This window comes from Peromyscus leucopus, chromosome 3 (genome assembly GCF_004664715.2).
Source record: "Peromyscus leucopus breed LL Stock chromosome 3, UCI_PerLeu_2.1, whole genome shotgun sequence".
In the NCBI taxonomy this organism is placed as follows: Eukaryota; Metazoa; Chordata; class Mammalia; order Rodentia; family Cricetidae; genus Peromyscus; species Peromyscus leucopus.
This window is the reverse complement of record NC_051065.1, coordinates 17972289-17991711: the sequence shown is the minus strand read 5'-3', so window position 1 is coordinate 17991711 and position 19423 is coordinate 17972289. Positions and strand designations below refer to the sequence as shown.

Genomic DNA, 19423 nt, shown 5'->3' with positions numbered 1-19423 from the left:
TTTTCTGAATAAATGTGAACTAAAATGTTTATATAACACCTAAATATGCTATTAATGTTCATAGCTTTATTGAAGTATCAGGTGATTTGCAGGTTTCTTGTCTCAGTCTATGGCTTGAGAATGTGAAGTCTGTCCCTGTTTACCTCTGAGATCCCGTGTCTGCCTATTGGGAGGACTCTATTCTAGCTTAGCCAAAAACAGTGTCACTGCTAGCAAATAATAGGTTTTTAAGAATATCTTTGGATATTTTTCCATTTGCAATGGTAAAATTTGCTTATTATAGATAATATTGAAAATAACAGAGAAGGGAAATAGCCTGAAGCCTGTTCAGGAACTCATGTAGACATCATCGCTGTAGACGTCATCACGCATGTACGTCAGATGCTGCACCGAGGCCGCCGTGCTGTTTACAGGCCCCTCTTAGTTTCGGTGCTGCTCTATGATGAGTGCGAGCGATTGTTTCCGAGGAATTGTAGGCAGTGACAGTTTGTCCCTCAGATACGAGTCCAGTGCCGCAGCAGCCGTGCTGTCCCGGTCTCCGTCCTCAGCACCTAACCAGTGCTGGCAAGACAGAAACACAGTCAGTCTTGAACACAGATGTTGTGGAGTTTGGAAATGTTTTCAAAACAGAGAGGAGCAAAGCCTGGAAAAGTAGGGACTGATAAAGACAGAAATAGAATTACAAAGACAGAAATTGGAATTAGTTGAATGTAATCAAAAGAGGAATGTGTTATCTGTTGATTTTAGTCTTTCAGGGAGCATTTCCCAGAATGTTTTTCTGAGTCTTCAGAAACTGATAGCGGTTGCACTGTGAACTCTGAAGGCACAGATTTTAGACTCTAAACAGATGTATCTCGATTTGTACCTTCGTCTTCTAATAGCTAGAGAAAGTTTGATGCTTTTAAATTCAACAGTAGGCGACCTCAGAGTTGTTGTTGTGCTACCTTTACGTCAGGCTCTTTCCCAAGAAGGGCAGGAGTTCTGGCCCCATCTGCGTTGACCTCATGCAGAATGTCTGTTTCAGAGAGCAGTGGCGGAGACGACTATGTTCCACTTCTTCCGGAAGCCCCTCGAGTCCAAAAAGCCCTCTGTACCTGAGCCGGAAGCAGATGGATTTGTCCTCTTAGGTGAGTCTTTTTAAGAAACAAAATACTAATTAAATGAATTATTTTAAAATTAATTTGATAATTATATGATCGGTTTCTAAACTATGTTTTCTAATTTCAGAATAAGTTAAGTGTGTGCTTTAGAAAGCACTATGGCTAAGCCTGCTTCTCCGACCCTTCCCTTTACAGTCGGGAGTTTGTGTCTTGCCAGCCAGAAGGCTCTGCCAGCCTCAGTGGTAGTCTCTGGGAGGCCGCGGGGGTTCATTGCTTTTCCTCTCTCCTCCTGAATTTGCCATCAGCAAAACTTCATAAAATCCCCAGGCCTCCTGGAAACCATTGTCTTCTGGAGTTTGGCAATATAGGCTTCTCTCAGGAATTTATTCCAGCTAAGTCTGGTTTTTTATTCATGGTTTTCTATTTCTTTTTTTTTTTTCCTATTTTTTAAAATCTCCATGAAGTTAAGACATAGATAGAGAACTTCGCTCAGTTTTTGTTTATATCAATTAGAAATGGTATTATTCTCTGTCACCGTGTGCTCACTTAAAGAACAGGACAATGGCACACTGTGTGTGCGAGGTCACATGCAGTTTCTAGAGTATTTTATGTATCTTTTTACCTTCTGCCTCTTCAGTTTGCCAGCGTGGAACATCAGAGACAAGCTCTGTCCATGGGAAGTGGCTCTGCTTTTGTACTGTGTGTGTGACCTTGAACAAAGGTTTCGCTGGTTATCAGGTGTCCACTTTGCAGTTCTCCCGCCTCGGCAGGTAAAGTTCATCTGCTGTGGGCTGCCTTCCCTATTCCCAGGAAGACTGGAGTTAGAAGCATCTTTGATTGAGACTTGGAAGTCTCACAGGCTTCCAGATTTGTTATTTCATGAGGGAATTTCTAAGACTTAATGACTCTAATACGCTCAGTACCAGCTGTTCTGTCTGCTGTATCCAACTCTAATGGTACATTTTCTCAAAGGCTGACAGGCTGTGTTTTGAGCAAGTTTTCCCAGAACCATCTTGGACTGAGCATGATTGATATTCCCAGAACTGTATGTCTCGGAGACTTACGAAGAGGAATCACTTCCATCATACTCCTAGGAAACCAATAAAATATCCAGTGTAGTTGGTATTACACCTTGTTCAAATGCCCCAGCAAGACCAGAGTTCCCATTATCAGCCGAGGCCTCCTTGTCTCTCAGGAACTGTCAACTGAGACCTGTGTCTGGTCAGCCCTGTTTGGTTTCAGATGCAAAGCTTCCAGCTTCACTGATTTCCTCGGAAAAAGAAAAGAAAACCACTTTGTAGAGCTGATGTTCTGTGGGCTTAGTTAGCTCTCCTGAAGTTTCGTGCTATGAGCCGGTATCTCCGAGCTCCCATTTCCTGTCTCCTTTCCCTTTCCTCTGTCACATCATCTCACTTCTCCCTCAGGAGCACTGCACAGCTTTACAGGTAACAAACACGAATGCTGACTTGACAGCCGGAGCCTTTGGCTTGACATCACAGCTTCGCAACTTACTAGGGTTTCTAGCTTCAGGAAGCTAGTCAACAGTCTTGGGGGTCACTGAGCGTGTTATCAGACTCTACCCTATGGGACTAGTGTAGAATTAAACAAATTAGTGTGCATAAAATGCTTAGAATAACCTGTAAGTGAGTTACCTACACTGTACACAGAGGGCTTAATTGTGCAGGTTCTTCTCCTTGCATAAAGAAAATTGGAATTAGCCTGGGTAATCTGTTCCCAGAGTCTGTCTTTTAATCCCGGTACTATTGCAGTTTTAAAATGCTGGACTGTCAGCATTTGGAACTTTTGAATTCAATTTGCTTAGGTATCATAAAACAGGCAGGTAACGTTGTGATACACTGTTAACAATACAGTTACTGTAGATAATGATACTGTTCTGCACATATCAAAGAGGTGGAAGAGAGAGGTCAGTGTTTCTACCATGTCCTCAGTTTTAATCTAAGTCATTAGTGATCTTTTAAACTTAAACAAACAAACAAACAAAATGGAAACCTTTAATTGCATACTTACCACATGAAAGTGCTTTTAAAATAAAGGAGCATTTAGTGTTGTTTTAGTGTTCATTAAGTTTGGCTGCCTCACACTTTTACTATCTAATATTTTAAATAAGTAAAGTATTTTAAAACTGTTGTATAAAACTGTCATCAAAGTTGAAGGCTCGTGGTATTAATGTTTCATTAATATAAACACCTGTCAGCATTCAAGGACAAACTGACTTTCCTGATGACAAGCCTGACAGTTACTAGGATCGTTGTATTGTCTTTCAAAAATATAATGACAAACTTTAAAATTTATTTATTCTGGGAATTTTCCCTCTTTTGTCATGTCATTCTCTAGCAGTGTCTTTATGTAATATCTACTGTAGTCTCAGAGCATACCATCTGAAGATACTTTGAGAAGGTAAGTTAAGTGGTACACATGAGATATTTTTGTGATCGTATTGCTACCATGCTGCCATGCTCATGTATCCTGGAATATGTACTAGTGACTCTTCTGTTGCTGTGGACAAACACCACAGCCAAAAGCAACTTACGGGAGAAAAGAGTTTATTTTAGCTTATGGTTGCAGAGGACTAGAGTCCATAGCAGCAGGGAAGGCACAGTAGCCCGAGGCCAGCTCGAGAAGCAGAGGGATCACATCTCAGCTGCTCAGTCCTACGCAGGAAGCTAGGGGAGAGAACTGGAAGTCAGCTGAGGCTATAAACTCAAAACCCCCACTGCTTCCTCCAGCAAGGCTCCAGGTCCTAAATGTCCATAACTTCTCCACACAGTACCACCTATTGGAGATCAGGGGTTCAAATGCATGATGGGGGGTACATTTTCATTAAAGCCATCTAGTTTTGCCAGCTGTAATGGCACATACCTTTAATCTCAGCACTCAGAAGGCAGAGGCAGCTGGATCTCTGTAGCTGGAGTTTTCTCCAGTCCTGCCCAGCCCCACAGACCCCACAACCCCTTATAAAATAATCACTTAGAAGCTCATATTAATTAAACTGCCCGGCCATTAGCTCAGGCCTACCACTGTCTAGCTCTTACACTTAAACTCAGCCCATTTCTGTTAATCTATTTGTCGCCACATGTTCCGTGGCTTTACCTGCAGTCTTTACATGCTGGGCCAGCCTGGTCTTTAAAGCAAGTTTCAGGGCAGCCAGGGCTACACAGAGAAACCATGTCTCAGGGGAAAAAACAAAACAAACAAACAGAAATCAAACCATTCAGTATTTATCCGCATAAGATTTTAAAATTATTGTGTAAAATAGGTACATCACAGAAAATAAAGATTGGTTTTGTTTTCTTATCCTCTGACTTCTAAATGATATATGTATATGACTTGGAAACAGTTTCCTGACGATATGAGCTGTTGACAATTGGCTAGATTCTCTCTTTAGTAACCGTTATAACCTGTTTCTAAGAAGGTCACAGTAAATTACACTGTTAAGGTGAAGAATGACACCTCTTCTCTTTTTCCACCAGAGAATCCTTTTCCTGTAGCCAGCATTCCTGCTTAATGTTGACTTGAACTTTGGGGTCCATGCAGACCCAAGGCACTCTTGTTGATAATAGGAATATCTAGAGTATTCATGTACAATCAACTGGCTCATGTTTATGGAAAGCCTTTTTTCCTCACGAGGATTTCTAAAGCTTTTGGCCTTTGTAGATTGAGGCGCATGCAGACTAAGAGTAAAGGGAGGGTGGGGTGGTAGGAAAACATCCTTCCCCTTGTGTAACCAGTTGGTATTCACAGAAGAAGGCAAGAGTTCATTCAGTAATGAAGTTGAAGTAATCCTCCGGGGTACTCATTTTACACAAAAACAAATTGCAGTTTTCATTTACATCACTGGGTGGCGATTTTTCACAGTCTTGTGCTACTGTTTAAAAAGCCAGCAAGCAGCAAGCATGGCACTGTTTGTAATTACCAGGGCCTTCTTCTGTTATGACACGTTTAATTGTGCTTTTAACACATTATCTTTAAGTTGATTACAAATCTACTAGTGTAATGTGCAACCTTGTAGTTATTTTAAATTAGAAAAGGGTATTGCCTAGATGTTGGCATATAATTCCATCCAAAACCAGGACAAAGGCATGCATTAGCTTATTATGTTATAGCAAAAATCATGAAAACAATAGCGACAAAATCATAGGATATAAAATGAAAGGAAGTAATGTAGATTGTTATTGTTGCCTCCACTAGTATTGTTGACCGAATATTGAATATAGTTTTGGAGCCAGCGGAATGAAATTGGGCAAGCAAACTATTGTAGAGACAAAAAGAATTGGGTTACAGTACAACTGAAATCCATTACATTTTTTTTCTTTATTAAGAAAATTTGTATTAATTTTACATACCAACCACAGATTCCCCTCTCTTCCCTCCTCCTCCCTCAACCTTTCCCCCAACCCACTCCCCCATTCCCTCCTCTGAAAAGGTAAGGCCTCCCAAGGGGCGTCAACAAAGTCTAGTACATTCAGTTGAGGCAGGTCCAAGCTCCTCCTCCTGCATCAAGGCTGAGGAAGGTGTCCCACCATAGGAAATGGGCTCCAAAGAGCCAGCTCATGCCCCAGGGATAGATAGTATATGCAGGCACTTCTTAAAGTAGGCCTGGGAACTCTTAGTTTCCATCAAGCTGCTTGTTTTGTAAAACTGAATTTAAAACTATTTTAGTAATTCATAGTGGCTTGGATTTCATCTTTAAGCATTAGTATTAAAATACATCTTAGTTTCTCTCCTTTACTAGCTTAAGTATTAAATCAGATTTTAGAAAGTAATTGGTTGTTTTTAAGATTCTTTCCTGTTACATTTCTCCTTCTGGGAATCAAAGCATATACATATACTTCAGTAAGACCACTAGATTTTTATTTATGACTTTTAAAGTGTAGTCTCTCATCTCTATGATTTCCCGGTTTTTTTTTTTTTTTTTTTTTTTTGGTTTTTTGTTTTTTGAAAATGAAAACTTAGCTGTGTACACTGAAAATTTGCTTTCCTCAGAATGGGGATAATAAGTAATTTTGACTCTGTGTTGAGCTGAAGGCTTTAATTATAATAGCAAAAACTAAATAGGCTTTCAGCATGTGCTTCCTATTTTAACCCCTGTTCTTACAAGACAAATGCACAGATCTTTAAAAATGTACTCATGGATTGAAAAAGTAATTTGATCCTGTCCTTCTGTAGCGATATCCAAAAAAACTCAAATACATTTAATTTTACATAATGATCTCTCTGTATTTTTACTCTTGACCTTTAAATTCCAAAGCAAATGTGCAAGGATTTTTCTCTTAACTTCATTATGTAATGGAAGTTCTTATTTTCCCATTAAAAATGTGGAGCTGTGTGTAATGGATAGAATTTTCACATTCATTGCTACTTAATTCTGATCTAACTGATAACCCAGCAGTGTTTGGTTCCTGGATTTGAAGCTGTTGTCCCTCTGTGGGGGTGTCCTGCCCTTCCTATCTTTATGAATGTTTGGAGCGAGAGGGGATTGGCTGGATAGGATAGGGGGAGATGCCAGCTACACAGAGAGGCGAACTAACCCTTGTATTTTCACAGTTTTAGGGAAGCCGTTCATTCTTTCTGGGACCCAGTAGACTTGGTTGACTTAAATGTAAAATAGGATTCTCTCTCCCTAATCTGTAGTTCTAATCCTTCCCATTAAGGCAGCACTTGGAGAATATGCTGGTCCTGGGTCCCATCCCTGATGAGATGGGCCTGGTGTTGGGCTGAGATACTGGTGCTAGCAGTTTCCCCTGCAGATGATCCCGGCAAGGACATGCAGGGCTGAGGAATACTATAGTATTCTCTAGTATATATCTATAACTCTCTAGGAGTTAGGAACTGTACACCATCAAATAATACGTTAGACGCTTGGAGAAAGACCCAATAAGACAGGCCGTAAGAGTTTCTCTTCTACTTCATTTGAATCATAAACAACTAACAAAAAGCAAATGAAACCATAAAAATTTCGGATACCCGAACTTCTAGTAAAGAGCAGAAGGCTTCATAACTGGAATAAGTGAAGTCTGTCTGTCCATGTGATACTTTGGAACCTCGTTTATTCAGCCAGTGGAGCATTTGGGAAGCATTTTGTTAAGTAGATGGCACAGTGCGCATTCCCAGTGCTCTGTAACTCTGGTCGAGTTGTAATTTGTCTCTGTTGTCTTTAGGTTTGATAGTCTGCCAGCTTTTTCAGGGAACGGCTAAGATTTTTTAAATCTTATTTTTGTCTGAGACCACCAGGCTGTCATATTTCTAGTATGGCTGTAGGGATGGGGGATTGGCTGGAGAGCTGTGATAGTGTGTTCTCAAGGGTGCTTGTTCAGTGTCTGATCAGTAGGGGAAATGTGAGTGTGCACATCATACTAGGAATTTCCTCCAGAGGTTTCTTACAGCTTTCCTTCACAGTAGTTTTTACACCTGAGACTAACTGAAAAATTGTGACAAGTACTTTTCATGCTTTTCTTTAAAAGTCACTCTGATTTCATCTGTTGAGGAGATAAAGAAGAGACCAAGTGAAATGTCCAACCATGAGTATTATATCAAAGTAGTTCAGATAGGGTTAGAAGACCTGAAGAACTTTCTGATAATCTTCCTAACACAATTAGCTTTCTGCATCTACAGGTTCCATATCTATAAGAAAACAATTATGTGTGTATTAAACATGTGCAAGATGTGTCCTTCTTGTGATGGATCATTCCCTACAATACATGGGATAACAATTATTTTTGTGTTAAATTGCATTAGGTTTTGTAAGTAGTGTAAAGCTGATTTAAAGTACATGTAATGATATGTCGAGGCTATATACAAACACCACATCATTTTTTATGAGTTTGAACATCTACAGAACCTGATGGGATCCTGAGCTCTTTCCTTGACCAAGGTTCTCTATTGTTTGCTAAGAAAGCTGCTGATGTGTAGGCCTAACCTACATCTAATGAGACAGAATCAATCAAGCTAGTGTAGCATTGTATCCTTCTAAACAGCATGGAAGGGGTAGTATCTTAGGGATGGCGATGAGAATTGCTGAAATCATTCTCCTCTAAGATTTTGGTGGGAGAACAAAGCATTCTCAGGTGATAAGGCAAGACAATTCAGGGCCAGTGAAAAGTTGCTGTTTGCTTGAGAGTGTATCAGTGTCACTGATGATAAACTTGTCCAGAAAAATACTTTATGATGAGCTGAGGCATTAGAATTTCATTCTCCCTGCAGTAAGAAACTGTTAGTCCATTTTAAAGCATCAATGATTTAATGTTTTTTATTTCATATTTAGTAATAGTTTTTTAAAATGAAGTTAACTTCTGTCATTCTGTAAAGACCGAGAATTACTTAAAACACTTCACAGTGTTATGCCTTGAACATAGTTCTGTAGTATGTGGTATGTACGCACACTAGGGGACATGTAAGCCAGAGAAACACCAGTTACACAACATGGGACTTGCATGCTATGTAGCAGATACCCACATTTGAACCTCTTCATATCATTCACTTTTAACATGACACAAGGAAACTGTACTGGTTGTGTTCATTTCCCTTTCTTTTTTCTTTTTTCCCTTTCTTTTCTTGCCTTGTATCCATTTTGCATTTAGGTATGGGATTGTACTGTTTGCAGATTCTAGGAAAACTTCCTCTTTTTTGTTTGTCTGTTTGTTTTTGTTTTTTGAGACAAGGTTTCTCGGTGTCCTAGAACTCACTTTGTAGACTAGGCTGGCCTCAAACTCACAGAGATCCACCTGCCTCTGCCTCTTGAGATAAAAGGCATGTGCCATCGCTGCTGCTCAGCGTAGGGAAACTTTCCAAAGCACAGTAGGGCTGGGTGTGAGGCGCCTGCCTTTAATTGCAGTGCTGAGGAGTCAGAGGCCCTCATCTCCGTGAGTTCCAGGACAGCTGAGCTACATAAAAGAGATGTCCTGTCTAACAAAAAAAGATAAATAAATGACAGACAAGTAGATACCAAAAATGATGATCAAAACAGAGCTGGTGTGTACCTCCTTCCCTTGCCCAGCCTCTCCCTCATGCTGGATTGGTGATTTGGGTGACCTCTACCTCTGTCTTGGCCAAGAAGCCTGGGTGTGTTGTGAAGATAGCTGGAGAGCTCACCCTGGGGAGCTGAGTCCTTGAAGACTGGTCCTGTCAGACTGCCCTGTATTGCTGCCCTTTGAGCATCCTTTACATGGAGCATGAGCACATTTCCATTCTGTGTGGATCACTATTTTATTTCGTCATCTTCAGATGAAAACAAGCCCAAACTAATACAGGCACTTAACTGGAAACCATAGTAATTTGGATCCTCCTTAAGCTCTGTCATCTAATGCCTTATTATTTCAATCAAGCTGTTTGTCATTTCAGTCTTATTTTCCTAATCTATGAAATGTGAATAGTTTCATGGATGCCTCATTATGTTGTTGGGTGAAATGAAATCAAGGGGAAGGATGCATAGATTCCTGTCTGGACAAAGACTTTAATTCACTGGTTAATTCTAAGTTTAGGATTATCCTTAGCCATCTAGGCAATACTGGAAAGAAGGCTGTAGTCGCTTTACCAATGCTGTGTTCAGACTGTATTAGTCTGGAAGCCGGAAAATGGGAGCTCAAGGGCCTGCAGGAAGGGCTTCTTGCTGCGTCATCTTGGTAGAAAGACAGAGAAGGCAAGGAAAATGACATGAAGGCACTGAACTTGGCCCTTTGCGAGGAACCTGTTCTCATAATGCATTGGTGTTATGATAATGAGTCCTTCCTAAAACTTCCACCTCATAATACTGTGACACTGTCACATTTAAAAGTGAGCTTGGAAGGGGGACAGTGTTTCCTGCTCTGGGTGGAAGGCCACTCTCTGCTTATGTGATCCCTGGCCAAATCCACTGAAAGTGTGCATTGATCGAGAAACCTGACTAAAGAAGGGAGGCTTGCTGCCAGAGCCTGATGATCAGTTTGAAAAGAGTGTAACTGGTGGCAAAGCACTTGCCTAGGAAGTGTAGGACCCTCATGTGACCCCCGGCATGGAGACACACAACTGCTCTTTTCATCAAGAGTGGTACATACTTTTATGGCATACACACATCATATCGTTAATGATGTGTTAACTGTACTGAATCAGTGACTTACAGGAACCATTGTAAACATTTTTGAAATTCTAAGTCCAAGGGTTAAGCGCTAAACTTATGGAATGACTTAGTTTTATTTCTGGAGCCTGCCATTTTCTGATACATAAGCTGAAAATATGCTTGGTGGCACCAAAGGAAAACTGTAGCCCTTAAAGTAGCTTGGTGATAGATCACTGTGATAACTGTACTAATCACATTGTCCTTCTGTTGGTGCCGTTTGAGCAGTTATTAACGTGAATCAGCCTGGGAAGCCAAGTGGAATGGTCTGCCACGACGCTGAAGCTACATGCAGCGTTTTATAGATGTGTCTGTATGGGAAGAGAGTTTGTAGTGCCTCCAATTCTCATTTACTGTCTCTTACCCTAAAAACGCCAAGAGCTATCTTCTGGATGCGACTTTGTTTTGTAAGCCGTTTGTTGTTCCTGTTAGTTCAGCTTATGAGAGGTACCTGTGAATTCAGCTTAGGAAAAGAAAAGGTTGTTTGGGGTCACAGCTTTAGCAGTACCAGTCCATGCCTGGCTGTCTTGTTGCCTCAAGGGTGTGCTGAGGCAGTACAGCATGGTGGGAACACTTGTTAGGAAAAACACACCTTCTAGCTGGAGAGTGAAAGAGAGGACAAAGGGGAACAGGACCCCACTATCCCCTGCAAGTGCGTGCCTGCAAGGACCGAGGTACTCATGAGCTATGAGAGATGCTGCGTTCTTAAAGCTACGACATTCCTACGCGTGACACCCAGGACCCAGCCTTTATTTTATGGGTCTCTAAAGGAGACTGAACAACCAGACTGGTTTTTTTTTTTATTAAAGTTAAACTACCACAGTTTACTTGAATTATACATTAATAATTCTCAAAATATCACATTATAAGGAAGTTTTTAAGATGATAATAAACATTTTATTTTAAAATATTTAGTATTATAAATCGAGTTATAAATTTTAATATTTCTCCATTCAAAAGTAAGAATGAGGTAGCATATATAATAATTTTTAAGGCTAAAGGAGTCTTAGGAATAATTTTCAACAACCTCATATGTAAGTATTTTTGTTTGATAGTTACATATTCAAAGTAATTGAAAGTCTGTAATTTTTTTTTTGTTGTTTGCTAAGTTAGTAAGTAGAGAATAGACCTACCTAGTTAGAAAAAAAAACAGCCAAAATTACATTTGAAACAGTTATAGTGGAAATGCTCTCTCTGCTGTGGACACCTTTCTTGCCCATAGGCTTCTTTTTTTTTTTGCTAAAGCTAGGTTAAATATATCACCATAGAAATTTAATTATGGTTTATCCCTGTTATGAAAATATGCTAATACATCCGTACATTTTAATTTGCTCAGTTCGGATCCGTTTAAATGCTTGCTCTGACCCAACGGTATGCAATTCCTCTCAGTTCCCCTTAGGTCTCCACGGTTACAGAATCGTAAAGCATGTAGAGTTCAGTATGGTACAAAATGGTATTTCTCAAGGAGTGTTTAGTGTGCACCTTCCTGAAGTCAGGGAGCGGCATTGCCCTGCCAGTACTGAGTAAATGTCATCTTCTCACAGTTCTAGGATAAACAAGGCTTGGGATTTCAGGCTTTTCATTCTGAAATTTTCTGTTAGCTCTAGAAAAAAGCAGCATCACAGAAGCGACTCTTAGGCGGGCGCAGTGTGTCGATGAGGAGCAAACGGCTCTAAAGGCAGCCACTTGCCAGGGCCAGGATTGCTCAGTCGCGTGCTCTTTTCTTTAGATGTTGGTGCTATGGTCATGATTTTATGCCCTGTTTTATAACCTACACATTGAAATAAATCGAACATTAATTGAAATTTAAAATTAGAACCAACGATGACAAAATTTTGTTTAATGTGATAGTTTATATTAGAGTTTAAGGGAATTTCATAATGTACATATGACTGTGAATGCCTGACCCATTCGCTGTGTGTAGAGAGTGTGCTGTAAAGGCAAAGACGGGGTTTCTTGTTGTTTATTTTCTCTCCCATCTTATATATGTCAGGTGTCCTTGTTGGGGGAGATGCCTTCTCTGGTGAATGAGGGAGCAAATTGGGCTTTTATCTCTTAAAGTTTTTTTTGTTTTAAATAGCATTGTATTTTATTGATACTCTTGTTTTATATATTTTAGAAGATTGAAAAATCCTTCCATTGCACTAGTCTCTGTTAGAATACCTTGATGGTACTAAATGTTGTCTCATGTACATTAAATTCTCTTTAGGATGGTAATAATCTGTGTACCTGCTGTCAAACAAAAGGCATATGGCAATTTCATCTGACTCGTAGCCCCAGCTTGTCCCTTACTGAACTTTTATTAAATTTCTTTTGAAAACATAGAGAGAAACAGTTATAGCCATAACAAAACTTCAGACTGACAGACAGAATCTCGGGGGGAGTTAGGCTCAGAACAGACTGCTAAGCTTTAAGATGCGCTCTAGCAGTGGTTCCCCACCTGTGGGGTTGAAAGCCCTTTACATCTATTCACAGGGCTTGCCTAAGACCATCGGAAACATCAGATATTTACATTACGATTTCTAACAGTAGTAAAATCATAGTTATGTAATAGCAATGAGAATAATTTTATGGTTGGGGTAAATATCCGTTCTTTATAAGTTGCCTGGTCACCAGTTTTCTGTTATGGCAGCACAGAAAGTAGTCTGAGCTACCATCTTTGTTCTCGTGAAAGCACTTGGCCAGCAAGTAGAGAAGGTAGCATTGGTTATGGTTGTTAGTGGGGAGAAAAGTCTAGACTCCAGAAGAAAAGTGGCTTGGGTAGAACTAGAGGTAGAATTGAGGGAGGGAGCAGCGACATTGGGAAATATATGTTATTTTTCTTGTATTCCCCAGAGCTTTACAGGAAAAAGAGGAAGCTCCCGTAGGAGGGAAGAGCTGCACTGAGGGACAGTCAGGAAAGCAGATGCCTGGATAGGATGCTATGAGCATGTTCCTGCTGCTGTTTGCTGGGGATTCGTATTTGTATAGTCTTGCTGGGAAATTAAGTTGACAATATGTACCAGACTTTAGCAAAGTAAGTGTTCTTTGCATCAGTAATTACACTTTTAGTTATTTACCTTCAAAACATAGACAACTGCAGCTTCTAAAGATGCTATAGTTAGTGTTTTTATTATGTATATTTTATATATTTAACATGGCTTCTGAAGGGAAAACATTGACTCACAGATCACATGACGGCAGGGGACTTAATGCATTTGTTTCTACTGAAATTGTATGTTTTACAGATTCTCTGTAAATGCTTTTAATTCTCTAATATATTTATAGCAATATTTACATTATTTGATAGACTTAAGATATAATATAGGAAAGTCTCAAACTTTTCATTTCTTCTATAATAGTTTAGTAGTTTAAAGTATTTCTAAGATGAAAAATGTCTTGGAGAAGCTAGCCAGTGTTTTATTGATTTCTTGGTGTGTTCATGGATGTTATCCATACTTTTATTCTCAGAATCGCTTCATGAAACCAGAACTTACAGTCTTAAACATTAAGGTAGTTTGTAAGCTAATATTTCACTATATTTTGAAATGTTTATTTCTTTTTAATAGGTTATACAAACTTATGCTATTTATCTTGTGATGGTTTTTTATCATAATTTCAATAATTTAGCAATTTGGTAATGGGAAATGTTGTCTTATGTTCCTTTCCTTAAATTACTTTGCAAGGTAGTCCTTCTATACCTATGGGGCAGCACTCTTAATTGGAAATTTATATGTCTTCATTATATAAGAACATTCCTAAAAAATATTCAGGCTTGGTTTGCCAGTGGAGAGAAGTACGTTGCTCCCTTCCAGGGAAGCACACACCAGTTTGTATATTTGTTGACATCATTTTCTTCATTACAGTTTATCTCACGTAGAATTCTCGGGCTCAGCCAACTTTGGGGTTTGATTTATAACATGCAATAGTCATGCTGCATCAGATAAGAAAAGCGCAGAGGAGTCCACATCTGCAAACTTAGGTCCCTCTGTCTTTTTCCAGACTGAAATGATTGCTAATCTAATGCTGTCCAATTAACTTTTGTTGCATGTTTTTCAGCCATGCCCTTTCCTTGTGACTTTCATGTATAAAACTTCCCAACTGTTTAGTCTCAGAGCAGGAACATTCAGGCTCTTCACAGTCCTTGGCATTTGCTGCTATAACACATTCAGTTTCTGGCTGTGGAGTTTCTGCCAAAGATTCTGACCCTCTTGTACCACAGTCTTGAGTGAGGAAATTCTGCTCTGAGTATGTGCACCTCTGCAAGGACCATCAATAGTAACTTTTGTTCAACATAGACATGTTGTATCTTATTTTGGTAATTTATGTGCCATCTTTAGATTTTTTATTTTTCTATGTCTGTCTTCTGTAATGCTTAATTTTGATTATATTTTCATCAGCCTTTTGTACATTATAATTTATAGATTTAAAAGGCAAGGGTATGAAAGATTGATATGTACTATTGACCTTGACCTTTATATGAGACACTTACCATACAGTAAACTAATAACTGATTTCACATCTCTTTTGCCCTTAAGTTGGTGATACTCACTCTCTTTCAAAAAAACTTGTATTACATTTATGTATATGTGTATGCATGTGTGCTTGTATTTGTGCATGTCTGTATATGAGCATGCACATGCCTTGGTGTGTGGGGAGAAGTAAGAGAACCACTTGGGGGAGTTGGTGATCTCCTTCCACCAAGTAGGTCCCAAGGATTGAACTCAGATCACATGCTTGGCAGCAAATGCCTTCTCCTGCTGAGACGTCTTGCTAGCCTGAGATTCCCTCTTTTATAGTCAAAATCATCAGGTATTTTTGTTGTTGTTGAAACAGGGCTCATGTGTATGTGTGAGACAGAGAGACAGTCTTGCTATGTAGCTGAGGTTAGTCTAGAACTCATTAAGTTGCCGGGCTGGCCTTAAACTGACAGTTTCCTGCCTGTACCTCCCATGTATTAGAATCACAGGCGTGTGTGCTTCCCCACTGACTTTAGGCACATTTCTTCTTTAAAACAAACAACAAACAAACAAAAAAAATCAATCAAGAAAATCATGTGCTGTGGTTTGTGAATTGTTGCAGTAACGACAGTTCCCAAAGCTACATGGAATCTGATTAAATGTGCCTTAGCATAAAATGAAAAATACTCTTCATAAGACTCACACTTGGCTTCTGGAACTTGTCATGATGTCTGATTTGGATGTGACTAACTTGTTGTTTGAATTTGATAAGCAGAGTTGTGTAAATTTAGGTTCCATGTCTTCATGGGAAAGTGTATTCCCCCCCCCCCGGCAGATAATCAGTGTCAACTGTCTGAGATCTATGGATATCAAGACATGTCCTCATTTGCTGCCAGGAGCTCTCCCTCCTACAGAACAAATGACTCACAAAGTCAGGCTGAATGAAGCAGTGTGTGTGTGTGTGTGTGTGTGTGTGTGTGTGTGTGTGTGTGTGTGTGTTCTAAGCTTGGAGTCAGCTCAGTACAGTGGTCACTTTTCCTTGCTAACTGACTTATCCTTATTAGTTCCAAGGTAAAAGATCTGTCAGCCCAGACTTAGTTCCTTTTAAGGACTGCCCATTTTGGCCATTCCATCTGAAATCTGTTAAGACCATCATAAAACTGGTGTCTGATTTATTGATTTTCCTGGGCCTTTGACTATGTGAAGTGGAACCAACCATGACATAAGCCAAGTGAGCTCAGTGAATGCCCTCTCTCTGCTCCAGCATTGATGTTAATTCCCATCTTGGTACATTTTCCTAGGGTGATCTTTCACAAATGGTGCTCCTTTCAGTGAACTGTGTGCCTGGCCCTTTTGACGGACCAGAGGGGAGACTAGACTTCTAGAGTGGTGCAGATTGTGTCGTGGTTTGATAGATTCATCATTGTCCAGCACTCCTGTTGTTGATTGTCTAAAAGAACTACCTAAATGTGCACACAAGTGCATGTGCACCGTCATGTGCGTGAACACACACTCACATACATACATAAACACACACAGAAATACTGCTGTGACATCACTCTTCTATTTTACTGGGCCAATTGTAACGTTTCATCCCTTCTAAAAGGCCTGTGAGCCATAACTATTCATCTTGAAGGTTTTCCTTTCACTTGTCTTATGCCTTCTTGTTAAGAGACTTAAAAGGCCAACATAAAATCTGATTGAAAAAGTTATTGTGGCTTCCTTCTATTACAGCCTTCAAAATGCCTTCCATATTATTTTGTTGTGGAAAAACCACGTATCTGCTATGACCGCTAAGGAAGAAGGATTTTTTCTTTTTTTTCTTTTTTTTTTTTGCCAGTGTTACCTTCTGTTCATGTGAATTTTGTAGTTTGTGTATAATACAGCTATGGTAATTATGAAGTGTCCAGCAGTAAACTACATGCAGGGGATGTGCTGTTTGGTTTTATCATCAGATGCCTCCCACATGTCTCATGTTCTAGAGTAAGCCTCCCAGTTTAAGTATGACTCAGAGCTCTTCAGCAGCTTAAACAACTCTTGTTTAATGAGACCAAAACTGTGCTTAGATGAAAATGCTGACCCTCTTTAGGTTACTCTCACAGGATTTTTAGGAGGTCTTTTCTCTGGAAACTTTCTTGAATTAGATTTCTTTTCTGGTGATTGCTCATTTGATTGTTAGAGTGTACAATTTGGAATCAGCTCTTAGATGGGGAAGATGTTGGGATGGGCCAACTCAAAGCTCTGTATCTGTGCCTGAGGATATTTGGTTGGTCAGCCAGCCAGCTTTCCTGCATCCACACTACCAGAGCCTGTTCTCCCAAGGCCAGGTGAGGGCCAGTACCAGCTCTCCCATGCCCACCCCCCTGCAGGGCCAGCTCTGCCATGTCCATGCCATTGGGGCCAGCTCTGTCTGGAGTGGGGCAGGGCTGGCTCTCCCACACCCATGCTGTAGGACCAACTCTCCCATGCCCATGCCACCAGGGCCAGCTCTTCTGTGCCACCCCTGTGAGGGGCAAGGCTGGCTCTCCTGCATCCGTACAATCCAGGCCAATTCTCACACACCTGTAGTCAGAAGGTTTATCTGTCCCTCCAAGCCCCCACAGTCCTGTGGCCTGCTTATAAAATAATCACTCAGAGGCTTATATTAATTATAACTGCTTGGCCATTAGCTCAGGCTTATTACTGACTAGCTCTTACACTTAAATTAACCCATAGTCCTTATCTATGTTTAGTCACATGGCTTGGTAATTTTTCTTAGTTCTGCCTTGTCATCTTGCTTCCTCTGTGTTCGGCTGGCGACTCCTGACCCTGCTCTTCCTCTTCCCAGAATTCTCCTCATCTGCTTGCCCCACCTATACTTCCTGCCTGGCTACTAGAAAATCAGCGTTTTATTTATCAACCAATCAGAGCAACACATATTCACAGCATACAGAACAATATCCCACAGTACTTCCCCTTTTCTGTCTAATCAAAAAGGAAGGTTTTAACTTTAACATAATAAAATTACATATAATAGAACAGTTATCAAGCAAGTTACAATATCTAGTCTATTTGTATTTGGCAAAATTAAAAAAATATTCTATGTATCCTATATTTGTGAGTAAAGTTTCATATCTAATTTATCTTTTACCATGACTAAGGAAAACTGTAATTATAACTATCTATTCTTAAACTACATCAAAGACCTCAGAAAGATATAATATTACCTAAGTGAACAGGAAGTGCAATATAAGCATCTTCCAAAAATCTAGGATGACAGAGACAGCTGCCTGCCAGGACAGTCACCCAAAGTTCCTCTGCAACGTTGAGGCATCCATCTTCAGCCTATAGGCTTAGAGTTTTTTAGTTGCTTTTCCATGTGTCCTGTAGAATGTTTAGCAGTCTTGTCTGTGAAGAAGGAACCCAAAAGACCATTTCCCCTTGTTTTTGCAAATTTAGTGGTCATTTTCCTGTGGGTCCTGTATGTCCAGTCTATATAACATGCTGTAAAGCAGTCCAGGCAAGAGCAGTTTCTTACCTAAATGGCTATTTTTGCTAAGAAGAAGATAAACTCCATATGGAGTGTCTTTGATGTCCATCTTCCTCTTTGAAGTAAATCGGTGCTGCCAGGAGTAGATGTGTTTCACTGTCCAGAACATTTTAAATGCCATATTCTGTAGATCTTTGAAATGTTTGAAAATCACCTACCTAATTGAAATATATCTAGGTATACCTAGAAAACTTAACTAACATGACTATAAGTTTGGTTATCATAGATTACTAATTATTAATCTGTATTTCTTAATTATACATTACAATTTTAAATGAGCTGCACAAACATAATACCTTAAACAAGAGTAGAAATATACATACAGTATAACAAAATTAACTTTCAATTTGTATCAATAAACTAAAATCTATAGCAAGTTGTTCTTTAAAAGTAGATTCAATAATCTACCTTTTAATCCTATCATATCTATATTCTCTATTTCTATATCACAAGCCCACCTCACCTCTGGTACCACTGTGGTGTGGTGGCTGGTTGGGGATGGAGCCAGCTCAGGGCGATCCTCAGTCGTCAACATGGCTTCCGAGTGCAGTACAGACCCCAGACATTCTCATAATCTTCACTGGTAGTACTAGTTGCTGACATCATTACAGACCCTGGCTGCCTCAGGACAGATGGGCCCAGACATCACTAATGTCTCAGATGGCTCTGCAGGGCTCTCACATCAGGGTGTTCCTCATGTTTTTTGTAGTGTCTACAGTTCCACCTGTCTTCACAGTGCATAGACCACTCAGTTTCTCTTTCTCTCTCATTTCTCTCTGCATACTTGCTGGCTTCCTTCTGCTGGGGTATCTCTGTGCTTCCTTCTACCATGCCCATTTTACACTGGCTTTTTTTGGGGGGAAGGGGGAGCTGAAGATCAAACCCAGGGCCTTGTACTTGCTAGGCAAGCGCTCCACCACTGAGCTAAATCCCCAACCCTACACTTTTTAATAAGATAATATAAATAGTTTTGTGGCTTGTTTATTTGGTGTGTGTATGTTTATGCATCTGCATGTGGAGAACAGGGGACAACTTCAAGTTGTCTACCATCCACCTTTTGGGGAGGGAGGCAGGGCCTCTCACTGGCCTGGCACTCCAAGTAGGTTAGACTGCACAGTGAGCTCTAATGGTCTTCCTGTTTCTGTCTTCCTAGTGCTGGGCTTACGGGATATACACCACCATACCTGACTTTCTTTGCATTGGTTCTGAGGCCCGAACTCAGTTCCTCATTCTAAGGCAAGCATGT

The 19423-nt window shown here is 40.1% G+C and overlaps 1 protein-coding gene across 1 annotated transcript in view; it reads left to right on the top strand.

Moving 5' to 3' along the window:
* Positions 1–19423, top strand: part of Umad1 (UBAP1-MVB12-associated (UMA) domain containing 1) — a 170158-nt gene that overhangs the window by 21290 nt on the left and 129445 nt on the right. The window contains exon 2 of the mRNA XM_028869854.2: positions 1025–1127. Within this exon, the coding sequence (XP_028725687.1) occupies positions 1046–1127 (82 nt within the window). The 5' untranslated portion in view covers positions 1025–1045. The remainder of the gene's footprint in view (positions 1–1024; positions 1128–19423) is intronic.